Source organism: Nestor notabilis, unplaced genomic scaffold (assembly GCF_000696875.1).
Source record: "Nestor notabilis isolate BGI_N333 unplaced genomic scaffold, ASM69687v1 scaffold31017, whole genome shotgun sequence".
Taxonomy (NCBI): Eukaryota; Metazoa; Chordata; class Aves; order Psittaciformes; family Psittacidae; genus Nestor; species Nestor notabilis.
This window is the reverse complement of record NW_009937469.1, coordinates 1-12,928: the sequence shown is the minus strand read 5'-3', so window position 1 is coordinate 12,928 and position 12,928 is coordinate 1. Positions and strand designations below refer to the sequence as shown.

The window sequence follows — 12,928 nt, the reverse complement described above, 5'->3', positions numbered from 1 at the left end:
TAGGGAAATACATGCAGGAAAAGACTTGGAATTTTTTGTTGTTACCTACCTGCTTGTTTGGAAGAAAGTTTTACACTTTTAACTTGAATGGGTATGTAAGATGTTTTCCTTACTTTTCCCTGCAAGTATTAGTGTAAGGTTGGAAAGGGAGCATTCAGCTCATCGGTGTTCAGAGTACACTGAGTGCTGGCATGAAGCTGAGCCCCATTATCTTGGCTCCAGTTTATTTCCAAACAAACCCTTCCCCAAATGACCACAGTAACAGCAAGAAGAATTCTTTTTAGAGGGATGCTCTGATCAGGATAACTGAGTATCCTGCTTTGCTGCTCCTCAGGAAAGCCTGTATTCGTTATCTCCCGAAGGAAGTGATGACTTTGGGCTGAGGTTTTGTTTGCGGCTCCTGACACTCAGCAGGGCTACCAGAAGAGACTTTCAAAGAGATCTGCAGGATTTTGAAAGGGTTTTTTCTGAAAGGGAAGGCATTACTAACTAAAAATATGTTCTAATGAGTTAAACTGTGAAGAAAGTGAATGCAAATAATGTATCCGCGTTCACTTCCAGCAGTAGTTCAGTGTCTCTAAAGTGCAAAACTCCTTTAGTTACAAGTATTTATACCAGGTAGCTGCCAGGATGGAGCTGTCAGGATTTAACTGCCCTAAAATGCAGGTAACAGCTGAATTTCTTCCTGAGCAGGGAATGACTGCTCATGTCTACATTTAGTAATTGTGGTCAGTACTCAGCCTGCAATTGGAAGGAACTGAGAGAAGCAGTTGTTCAGTGCCTAAGAATGCAGAGAGATTGCAAGGTTATTATTGTAAGTAACTGCATGCAATTATCTATTTTTATAAAGAGAAAGCAGTTGGTAAAATTCTGGCAGTTCTATATATTAACTAAGCTTCATAAGAGAATCAAGTGGTTATTGCAGCATTTTAGCTTTTATATCACCGTCCGCATCTGGTAACTGATGCATGTGCTGATCTGTTGAGCCTGAAATTCACAGTCAGGTTTCTGTGACTCTACCTGAACATGTAAAGATGATGAATGAAACTGCAGTTTGTCTTGGAACATTCACTGCTGTGAAGACACTTTGGGAAGTAAGAATACACAAGATAAATGAAGAATTACAGAAGGAAAAGGAATTCAGACAGAGGTCTGCAGGAAGGTAGGTAAATCATAGTTCTTTAGGTATGTGAAAAGCTAAACCATCCCCTAAATTCAGACATGAAAATCCTCTTCTGTGTGGATATTCCAACCATAGAGATTTACCATGTTACACTTTCTTCTCAGTGAAGGCATTCATAGGGTATCTGGAGCTCCTGTCTGGGCAGTAATCTCATGGAATATGAAGAAATTTAGCCTTCTGTTTTTGGAACTCTTCCTGATCCGTCAGATGTGTTTGAAATGGAACCACAAATTCAAAATACAATCAGAAAAAAAGGAGAATTGCCTTATTTTTGTGATTTTGTGTAAGTCCCCCTGGGAAATCAAGCCCAAGGAATCCCCGGCTGATTGACCTTGTCTGATTGCACTTACACTTGGTGGAACTGAAGGCTTTCTTTTTAGGAGACTGCTTCAAAATAAGCAGCTTTGGAACTTAATTCCACATGACTTTATATTCTGTTGCCCTGCTGCAACATGGTGAAAGTGAATGAAATTATGTCTTCCTTCTGACTGTAAATTTGAAGAGCTATAAAATAGAGTTCCTATAAACTGCCTCAGCCAGACACTACTCTATGTTCTTGTCTTCCCTCAAATTGATAGGCTATTTAGCATCCAATTGTAATGTGTTGTTTGACATCCAAAAGGGCTACTGTCCCTTAGTTCCAGAAAATACAACAGTCAGATAGTAATTATTGCCTGTATTTACTGTTGCACCACTGACAGAGCTTCTTTCCCTCATAGGCTACTACTTGTTTGGGAGGAGAGAGCTGCTTTAGCAAAGCTCAAAGAAAAGGTTATTAATGAAGATGGGAGAGCAATTTTAAGGATAGAGGAAGAAGAATGGAAGGTAGTGTTGATAGGAAGGAATGCTGAATGACTGATGTATTAGAAAACTACTATTTGCAACTTTGCCCTCACAGTTGTACTATTTTTAATCGATGAAGTGCTAACTGTGTGCTTTGCTAGCAGTGAATTGAGACACACTGTTGGGAGACTGTAACAGCAAGCTGATTATTGAAGTCCTGAATATAAAGCATTACTCTGCAAAAATATAGCCCAAAAAGCTTTTCTGCAATAGGAATTACTTACCCTGCAAATGATGAGTTTAATTATGTAAATTCTCATTTAACATTAAGACACCGGAACAACTGAAATGTATCAAGGTGATAACCCTCTGTGTTAGGTGCATGGAAGTATTTCTTACTGGTTTTCCCTTCTAAAACTGAAAATGAGCCTGTAGATTCCCAGATATTATTAGTTTTGTTTCTAATGCATGGGGGTAAGTGCTAACTGTAGACGAGTGTCAGAGTGGAAGCTAACAGAGCCACACAGAAATGCAGATGCCAGTTCTGTGAAGTGAATTAGGCCATGTTGAGGGCAGTGAGAGTGACAGCCCCATCCGGCAATACTCCAGTGTCCCTTGCTCAGAACTCGTAGCATACACACATTGTAGTTCTACCCCTCAGCTCTCAGCTGCTCCCTGTTTTTCTTAACAGAATGGGAAGCACAATTTAGATCACCACTTAAATGCAGAAAGCTATTTAGAGCAGTCGCATCTTCAGCTGGAGTGGCTTTCTTTAAAAACAACCAAACAAACCAAAGCAAGCCTGTGGCTTTTCAAGCAGTGACAGTAGAGCAGGTACCTAACTCCAGGGAGCAAAAGTGAGCAGGTTAAATCTGTGGTCAGAATGGCCCACACTGATGGTGTTCATTTGTGGACGTTACAGCGTAGCTTGAGAAGAAGGAAAGACTGTTGCTGCTTCAACTACAGCTTCTACCTAAGCCTGTATTCTTGTTGTGTATTAACCCGAATTTCTTCTGGTTCACATTCCTTGTCTTAGACACTACCTTCGTGCTTACTGAAACTAGCCCATCTCCAGGAGTGGCAGCTTCACAGAACTAGTTTGCAGAAAATTCCTCACTTCATTGGAAGATTTCAGAGTCTTGTTGTTCTGGATCTGTCCCGGAACTCCATTGACAGTGTACCTAAAGAAATAGGTGAGCTGTGCTTTCTTGGAGTTTTAGCTGCCTTCCTTTCTTCCAAAACCCATCTTCCAAAAACGTGACGGTTTTGTGCACTTTGCCTGCCTGAGAATCCTGTTAGAGAACAGACAACTGAAATCTGACAGTGAGAGAGAGAGCTTGCGTCCATGGATCCCCTACAAATCCAAAAAGATGGCCAGCTGCAGGAGACTTGTCTTTATGAAAGCTCCCCATGAGACAAAAGCATGTAAGCACACGTGAGCACAGCAGGTACTGAACATCAGAGTGCAGCTGGAAAAGCGCCATTGAAACATACGTAGTGAGAACACGTTGCACTTGCAGGACAATGAAAGGGATAACACAAACCAAGTAACACTGTATTTCAAATGGAATAACCATTTCTCGTTTCTCATTTTGCTCTCTGCAGGCCAGCTGACTAGCCTCCAAGAGCTGCTTCTCAGTTACAACAGAATCAGATCTGTTCCTAAGGAAATAAGTAACTGCGCCAAGCTGGAAAGACTGGAACTGGCTGTCAACAGGAGTATCTGTGATCTTCCTCCTCAGGTTCTGACAGACTAGCTTGTTTGGTTTAGTTTTGTTGAATGCCTGTTTTGAATTACCATTAAACATGGCACTCCGTGCTTTCAGATTTGCTTTGGTATTGATTTCCCAGCCACGCCACAGAAACACAGTATTTGTAAGACTAGTCAAACCAGAGCCAGGTGAGGAGGACATAATTTGTCCAGATAAAGGACTTGGTAGTGCACACAGGACAGTGATACACTTGATGTTAATTTGTTTAGGCTGAAGGTCTTGGCTGATTTATCCCACTGAGGACCTGATGCTTTAGCACAGATCCCTTTATGGCTGAGAATACAAACTCATACCATCCACCAGGACACAGCTGAAAGCATCTTTGCCAGAGCTGTTACCTGTGAAGAGGGGTTGTGTGATTTATACAGCTGTCTGTGCACAAAGAGTGGAATGAATGTTGTTCTGAGATGTTAAGAGAGAATAAGAACAGCTGCTCACCTGCCACTGAGCTTTCATTTGGACTGACCTAAATGTGAGAGAGCCCTGCACCTCTAGGTATTAGACTCTTAGATAGAGATGATTAATATGGAACCATGTTTACCTGTTTTAATGTATTTAAGTAGTGGCAATAGTTGACAGCAATCAGTGCCTTGCAAAACTGAGTGAGTCCAAACAGTAATACCTAACAACAAAAAATCCTCAACTGAAAATACCCACTGTTTATCAGTGTGCAGAAGGTACAAAATCTATGTGAATACAGGTTACGTGGTGCAAGTGACAGCTTTTAAACCGGCAGCTCATAGCACTGGTTCTGTCCTACTGAGGTGAGTTTCAAACCCACCCACCTCCCAGGTGAGAACTGTAACTGTCAGGTATCAGCTGATGGAACTCACAAACCATGCTGCCTTATGAACTTTGGAATGTGTCCTGATGATTTTAAAGTGTTTCTTTGTTTCAGTCAGCACCATTACAGTGCTGCTGGAATGCAACAGCTATTCCATTTCACCTCCCTTTCTTTTCAGCTCAGTGATCTAAAGAAGCTTTCGCACATAGATTTGTGCATGAACCAGTTTACAAGCATCCCTTCAGCCATTCTCAACATGCCAAACCTCGAATGGTTAGATATGGGGGGGAATAAACTCCAGGAGCTTCCTGAAGCAATTGACAGGTAAATAAAGCTCAAAGATGTTCTAGTCTCAACTCCATTGCATTGAAATTCCCATTATTAAAAATCCTAATTCAAAAGGTTATTTCAATGTTAACTTCACTGCAAACTTTATCAGCCCTAATGTGATGTTTTGGATGAGCTGGGAAAAGCCATTCAATAAACAACAAATTCAGTATCAAGTTATAATTTCTTGCCAGTGATGTTTTCGACCAGAGGTTAGGTGATTATCTGGGATATGGGGTTTCCTTTCAGAGCTGTTGTATTCTTTCTGAGAGTTCTTTATGTGAAAATGAATTACTTTCTATTAATAATTGATAAGTTTTCTAAATCTTGATTGACTGCATAAATAACTATTTTACAGAATGGAAAATCTCCACACTCTGTGGCTCCAAAGGAACGAGATAACCTCATTGCCAAAAAACATTGGTAATATGAAAAATCTTAGTACTCTTGTTCTTAGCAACAACAAACTTAGGAATATTCCAGCGTGTATGAAGGACATGACAAGTCTGAGGTAAGAAAAAGTGACAGAAACGTAAAGGCAAATACTAGCAGATGAGTTTTAAAGCCTCCCTTGAGCTGTGTATCATGGAGTGATAGGAAGGAAGTGGGAAAAGCATGTCCACAGTTGTGCAGATAGACACGATAGCACATAAACCAGTATAATCACACAGGTTCACAACAGCTGAGGATCTGGTTAAGAACACTTTGTGCATCCTCACTCATTTGACAACGTGACCTTCAATAGTTACAGTCCCAAACGAAGAAGGAGACTCTACATTTTCTCATTTCTAACACATTTTCTCATCTCTGAAAGGTCCAAAGGCCCACTTCTAATTGTCCTTTGCTGTCACTCTCTAAAGCCAAGAGCCAGGAGAGGAAAAATGACACAAAGTAGACCTTTGGCACTGAATTCTGAACTGTTCAGAATGAAACAAAAAGGCTCAGGTGAAGGATATAGATAAAACTCTCCTGTACTTCCTCTGAGAGATACAAAAGGAAAGGATGGACATTTTTAACTGGTAGAATCAGAAATACTGGTTTGTATGCTGTGAAAGTTTCCTTTGTTTGCATTTTCCCTTGGATTACTGGAGCTGGCTGCTGGAGAGGAAGAACACTAGTCGAAAATCACATCTAACCCACTAAGACAATCGCTGTTTTCAGCTGGTTTGGAAGCAGCAGCAACTCTTTAAACAACTATATCAAGCAAAGGCCCAGGGATGGCTTAGTTTACTTCATGTTGCTGCTACAGTGGTGAGCTTAGTCTAGGAAAAGACTTCTCTTGCTGAAAATAGTGTTTGAGGGATCTTAGTTCAGTTTCAAAAGAGTTGTTCTCTCTGGACAAAACCTATTACAAGAGTAACCTTTTCTGGTGAACTGCCAGATTTGTCAACTTCAGGGACAACCCCCTGGAGTTAGAGGTAACGCTCCCTCCCTGTGAGAATGCAGAAGAGGAGGAGCAGCAGGAAATGTTCGGCATTGAATTCATGCACGTGTATATCCAGGAGTCGCTCAAGAAAACAGGTATGGCTTTTTATTAACCCTGATCTCTCTGCAGTCCAGTGAGGAAGGATAAGCTGGATAAAGCAAGCCAGGATATGTATACAGATGAAACAGGAATAACCTTAGTAAATGAGTAACAGTCTCCAAAGAAACTGTGAACAGATTTTTACTGAGGGTAAGGGTGAGTTTATCAGGAGTTGGCCCCACAGTGTTCCCAGGAACAGCATGTATTCCAGTAGGAACCTGTTGGAACCGTGCAACACTGGAAGTAGTTACCTACAGCCTGGTCACTGCAAGTTGCTGACTGGCTCTTGTATTTGTGATTTAATCAGTTTACACAGTGTGGGTCTTCCAGCAGGGTTTGTCTCATGAACCTCAGCTTCACCTATTTCTTGATGTTGTCCAGACGGTGACTCTCAAAGCAGCACGTAAGGGGGAGATGCCCATGATAAACACGTTTCTCACCACTTGCTTCCCCTGACAGCAAATCCAGTCACTTAACCAAAGCACACCCCCAATTTCATCCCATTCCTAGATCACTTGTGACTGAAAAAATGCTGTTTGTAGTCCCAAAGGTAACAGTTAAAAGGTGCAGACAGAGCCTTGGGTGACATGGGCTAGGGTGAAGGCACCCCTGCCCGTGGCAGGGGGTTGGAACTGGATGATCTGAAGGTCCTTTCCAACCCAAACCAGTCTGGGGTTCTATGATAAGAAGCACTTCTGAACACATGTGCAGGTGGCAACTGTCACTTGCAGAGAGAATTTCACTGCACCTAAAATGAAGATCTGAGGGAACATTTTATATCTATTGTGAAGACTTAAAAACCTGCAGGACTGAAATGCTCTTTAGTCAGAACACCAAAGCAGCTTTCTTCTTCATCAGTATTTCATGAATGAATAACAGATTTGGCCAAAATACATCAAGATGAGAGTTTACAAAGTTTTTTTCCTTAACAGGCTCCCCTAGCAGCACGGGTAGATGGTTACCTAGGCCTACTTAAACACTTTAAGAGGAAATACAAAGCTATCTGAACTTCAGAGTGAAAATAAAGTGTGTTAACTTCTCTTATTTTAACCCACTGTCTTCCAGGAAATGTGGAAAGCACGACTTCTGGTCCTTCTCCTGTCATAGATGCTACTGAGTAAAGAATGTAACTGCGAATGGAAGAACATACCAGGCATACTTACTCCTAGCAAAGAGGCATACAGCAGGTTTCAAGTATTCCTAGGGATTTTATTTTTCCACTGATGAGAACTGGTTTGCATATTTGGAATTCCCAGTCACGCTGGGAAATAAAAGACCTTTTCCTTGTACAGGAAAGACTAAGACTTTTCTCTTTCCTTTTGTAAGCAACGAATTAGCTTTGTAAAAATCCAGGTAAGTTTTATAGCTGGTTTTGTGGTCGGTTCCCACCCCCCAGTTCCAAATCTATGTTCTGTCGTGTAGTTGGCTCTGGTATCAAAGATGGACTTGGGACAGCTGTCAACAGGACATTCTCCAAGGACACGGCCGACTCTATGTAATACTGTAGTAGAGCCTCGTATCCTCGTTGTTGTAGATACTCAATCCGTCCATGGTCAATGAGCCGTTTACAGAGGCAGCCTATCTCCTTCCGTTCTTCAGCCGTAAGTATCCTGGTGGAGGAGAAGAACAGTAGTGTGTGTCAGAAGAACAGTTTTGTTAGTTAACATCAGTAGGTAAGCTTAGAAAAACTATTTACAGCCCTAGAAGTTCATTTCTGTTCAAGGCAAGCATGACTGGAAAGATTTTGACAAGCACGTCCATGAAAACAGTGTTTCAAAGTAGAATATTTCTACTGATTGAAAAGTTCCTGTAGAACTTTGAGGACCCCGAAGGGTTTCAGATGTCACTAAACAGAATGTTCACTTTCTGCAGGAGCCAATTTGCTAGAAAATGATTTCCATACCCTTGTAAAGTATCGGGACCACTCTCTATCCCGCTGACTGTTTGCTCATGGTCCTCTGCGCCGTTAGTTTGCTCTTCGCTTTCTTCACTTGCGGAGGCTTTGTTTGTGGTTTCTCGCATGCCACACGTGGCCCAGCTACTCATTCTCTGAAAATAATGAAATTCCACTGGTCCAAGTCCTACTGATTTAAAGAACTCTCTGCCTACATAGTGTGTCCAGTCACACTTGTGATGGCAACACAGCGCAATAACAATTCCAGCCACAGGCTTACAGTCAGCTTTGCTGCTTTCATTGCCAGCAGAATCGCTGGAAGCCACCTCTGTCTGATCAGCCCTAGAGCGTTTTGGTGCGGGCTCTTCATTTTCTGCATCACAGCAAGTTGTGTAACTTTCAACCAAGCATCTCAAAGCAAGATCTGGGGAAAAAAAAAAAGAGACACCCCCCCCAAAAATAACCAGCAATGAACACCCTGACACGATTTATACAGCCCGCATCCTAGCTGAGAATGTACTTACCACAGAGAACAAAAGTATACAAACTAAGGCAAAAAGCAGTTTGAAAGACAGAGAAAAATTACAAGTATGCTTTGAAACCCCTAAATACTAAATTAATATTATGATACCTCTGGAGCTACCAAGGCCCTATTGTCTTGAATGTTTGTGCCACACACGTGGATTTGAATTATTCTGGTTAACAAAGTGGCACATTGTGGGAGGATCTCCTGCAAACATGCAAGTATTTGCTCTAAAAGTTTGCTATCAACCTATTTAATATGTACACGTACTTCTTAAATGCTTGACTGTGTCACCTTTGTAACAGTACCTATGTAGGTGTCATATCTGAGACGTTTTTCTCTACTTAGTAGACATAAAACATGAGAAACAGTGTATTAGTTCAAAATAATCAGGGCTGAAACAGTCTTCTCCTGTTTGCTTGGGATCCACATTCAGACAGGCAATGCAGATTTAGGAAGAAAGGTATTTCAGAGTAGAGGCAACAGTGTTAAAGAAGATACTTTCAAAACTATGACCCATGTCACCACTCAGTGTTCTTTGTTCCGCTCTATAAGAAAACAAGACAGGTTTTACTTGTTTCTAAAGTAGCCTTGCATCTATTGTCAATTTACTATTCCACTGAAGTCAGTGTATATTTAGAATACAACTGCTACATTCACCAACAAAGGGCTAGAGGGCAAGAAAAGGTTAAAAGGACAGTTTGGAAGCTCAGTCTGTTCACATTGTAAGATCTAGTATCCTAACTTTGTGTAGTTAACGCATAGATAATTCATACCTGTTGCAGCACCACACAAATGCTTCCCAATTCCTACCACTGGTAGCTTTTTCTTCTCCAAAATAGGTACCTTATCTGGAGGGGGAAAAAACCCCAAGAAAATAAACACACACACACACACAACATCCCCAACAATCACAGAACTTCTATGATTGTAATTAGGACGGTGGTGTTTCTGGATAAAGTATTTTCAGCACACTAAAGAACAGAAGCAGATGTTTACCACTGCTAACAACAGTCTGTACGTATAGTCTGTACATACAGTTATAAGCTACCCAAAGGAAAGTTTCTTCTTCTAAAACAAGAGAATTAGATGCTGCAGCTGAGCAGCACATTTAGCCCTTTTAGCCTTTCTATACCGCCTATGAAATGTAAATGTGACATTAATGCACCTCCTGATGACAGGTGTCCCCACAAATTCTATGCCACTGAGATGCGCAGCACCTCAGAGATAGGCAGGACTTCATTCTGCAACCTAATAGAAATAATTTAACCCTGCAGGCTTGGAAGAAAGCTTCATTTTGGTTTTTTCTCACCTATAATGATGGCCTGTAAGTGTATAAAAAGCACACAGCATCGTTTCTCCGAGCCACTGCTGAGAATGAGCTTCAAAACCAAGTCCATTTAAGCACATTATGTACAAACTGAGTTGATCTCCAGTATTCAAAATATAAAACTAAGACTCTGTTTCAGAATTACACAAGCCAAAAAGGAACTTACTTAAACATAAATGTTGAATATCAACTTGAAGCCTTTCAAATATAGAATCTCTCCTTTGATGTTTTCCATCCACCTGTGTAAGCAGAACAAGAAGGTCAGGAAGGGCTGGCCACTGGTCATTATCATTTGGCTCTAGCTGTTAATGCCAGACTTTTTCCCAGGCAAGGCAACACCTGCAACATTTCCAACATTATACACCCAGATTTTTTCCTAATACTTTTGGCAAAGTATGGAATGGAGGCAATCGCACTTCCAAAGCTTTTTAATATAAAGGCTTTATGTTGGTTTTGCAGCTTCAATGAAACCAGTTTAAAAATGATTCTCTGCTAATGTGACAACTTCCTCTTACCTTAAATCGTGTAGTTGCCCTTTCCACAAGCAAAAACTGAACATTTTGAGTATTCTGCAAGGCAACATCAACCCAATGAGAGAGCTTTCCTCGCCCAGCTCCAAACTCAATAAAACATCTTCCTGGACCAAGTAAATGTAATTTTTCCATGTTACCTAAAATAGAAGCCTACAAACATCGGAAGGTTATTTATGAACCCAGCAAATATATACCTGCATATTGTGAAGCCTGGTGGAAAATGATTACTTGGTCATCAATCATTCATTGGAAATGATTAATGGTCATCTTTTTCCCTCCAACTCTTTCTGTTTTGCTACAGTGTGCAACCCATCCCCCTTAACGTTCCTGCTGTCCAGTGTACACTAAAAATGCAGAAGGTAAACTCAGGCTTGCCAAATCTTACAGAAAAAGTGAACAAAGTTCCTTTTACTTCTTGGCAAACACAACATTTTCCTTTTGGGAGCTCAGCTTTACTGAGCTAATGTAAAATGATAATATACAAGTAAAACTTCTGAGCACCATCACACCACTTATCATTTCAGGGTCCTAACACACTGTTTGTTACTAACACTTAAAGCAGCCATTCCAAGGTTATATATATGCTATTATTTGAAGAGCATGGTTATATAGCATAGAGCATATCAGGTTTCCTCTGCTTGGAGTGACCAGCATCATGAATGCAGTCACTCAAACTTACAGCAGCAGAATTCCCCATGTTTAAGAACATCTATAGCTATCAGTAAAGCAGTGCCCATACCTGTTGTTTCAAGTGTTTGAAAGCAGATTCTCCATTCTTGGGGTCATTTAAGGCTTCTTGTAAAGCCTGGTGGGACAGTATTTGTTCCTGAAGGTGAAATTCCAGGCCTGCAAATGCAAACCTTTTAGGTAAAAAGTTTCCAGCTTCCAAGAGTTTCTAGTTTTGTAACATCTCACGATATTGAGAGCTCAGTCTGTAGCACTAACAAAATGGTCTGTTGGGAGCATACATCTATATATATGTTTAGTAGAGTTGTGTTGTTAACTGTAGTGGTATCTGATGGCGAACAAAACACATGAAGGGAAATCAGCTACCTAACAAAAACCCAGTGTTTTAGCATTCTCCCAGTCTAGTTTATTCCTCCACATGTTTAATGCCAAATATCTCACATTTTCATAGATACCCAACAACAAACCTAACAATGAAATAGTTAATCAACTGAAGTCAAAGCATCTTCAGCATTCAGTAAGCTCACCATTACTTGCTTTTTTCAACTTAATTATCAAGTTCTCCAGCTCTTCTTTGGACAGAGAAGAGAGAGGTACCTTTTTAAGGAGAAACAGAAAAAGAAAAGCACCACCCATAAATACAAGACCTTTTTAGTTTTGCTAACTCTTTAGTCATATCACAGATTACAACACGTTCTGTAGGGACTGAGCTTTAGAACAAGTACATTTACTTGCTCACCTGTTTTTCTGGTATTTCTGCGACATCTTTTAAACCTGCATTAATGTCTTGAACAAAATAGACCTTTAAAAAGAAAAAGAAACCCGATTATGTTAACTAGCAGAAAGCTACATTCCTCAGTGGTTTCTATCATAAGGTACATAGCAAGAGGAATCCACTGCAAAAGAAGATATTCCAAGTAAGTTCTTTCCGTACAGGCTGAGCCCAAATCCTGAGTCGAAATGGATGTTTTAACAAGGTGGGACGTGGCGAGAAGAGTTACGCTGACTCCAAACACACCTTCAGGACCTCTCAGGTGATGCTAAGGCAGAAAGACAGGCAACAAAGGCAGCTCAGTGTGAGGACAAGCGCTCGCCACGCACCCGAAACGCACGGCACCGGCAGAGGCTGCTCCCGCAGCGCCTGTCCCAGGTTCAGCACAGCCGCTTCTCTGCAGGGCCGTGGCGTTTCGGGTCTTAAACCGAGGGGAAGTAGTGCCACGGTGACACTGCGCTTACCGGCTTTGGCTTCTCCCTTGAATTACACTTCTTTAAGTGCTTTTGTAGCTGGTCTTCGTACACGGTGCTAAAATCCAAACGGGGAAAAAACTGAGTGACAGCAGTTACCAGCTGAGCTCGGACAAAGAGCAGCTATTTTACTCACTGTTTCGGATCGAGAGGACACGGAATCCTTCTCCTACCGTCTTCCTCCTAGTAACAAAGGAAAGGTTTCAGACAGCGCTCCAGCAGGCATTCAGTGCTCCTGCTCCACAGAAGCCGCCGTGGGACACCGGAGGTGCACAAAGGCTCCATTGGGAAGCAGGGGGTTAACCGGGACAAGAACCTAACGTGCGAATGGATCCTAAACCT

At 41.4% G+C, this 12,928-nt stretch overlaps 2 protein-coding genes across 2 annotated transcripts; one reads left to right on the top strand and one right to left on the bottom strand.

Annotated features, from left to right (window-relative positions):
- Window positions 1–1,037: 1,037 nt before the first annotated feature.
- Window positions 1,038–7,495, top strand: LRRC39 (leucine rich repeat containing 39). Its single transcript, XM_010018842.1, has 8 exons — window positions 1,038–1,162; window positions 1,903–2,008; window positions 3,003–3,159; window positions 3,572–3,708; window positions 4,701–4,846; window positions 5,208–5,360; window positions 6,231–6,370; window positions 7,440–7,495. Exons 1-8 carry the CDS (start codon window positions 1,038–1,040, stop codon window positions 7,493–7,495), a joined length of 1,020 nt encoding a protein of 339 aa, XP_010017144.1.
- A 239-nt stretch (window positions 7,496–7,734) lies between these two features.
- Window positions 7,735–12,769, bottom strand: TRMT13 (tRNA methyltransferase 13 homolog (S. cerevisiae); the record flags this gene model as incomplete). The annotated part of the gene is made up of 10 exons (XM_010018841.1): window positions 7,735–7,984; window positions 8,278–8,692; window positions 9,568–9,642; window positions 10,288–10,360; window positions 10,637–10,804; window positions 11,394–11,500; window positions 11,869–11,938; window positions 12,081–12,143; window positions 12,578–12,644; window positions 12,723–12,769. Coding segments are annotated over 10 exons (1,335 nt in total), but the record flags the coding sequence as incomplete, so codon positions are not given.
- Window positions 12,770–12,928: the final 159 nt, after the last annotated feature.

Bases quoted from the DNA above. Each gene is read 5' to 3' on its own strand.
- LRRC39 (XM_010018842.1), top strand. From the start codon at position 1,038: ATGAATGAAACTGCAGTTTGTCTTGGAACATTCACTGCTGTGAAGACA. The intron at 3,160-3,571 runs GTGAGCTGTGCT...TGCTCTCTGCAG, and splicing joins CAGTGTACCTAAAGAAATAG to GCCAGCTGACTAGCCTCCAA. The intron at 4,847-5,207 runs GTAAATAAAGCT...ACTATTTTACAG, and splicing joins CTTCCTGAAGCAATTGACAG to AATGGAAAATCTCCACACTC.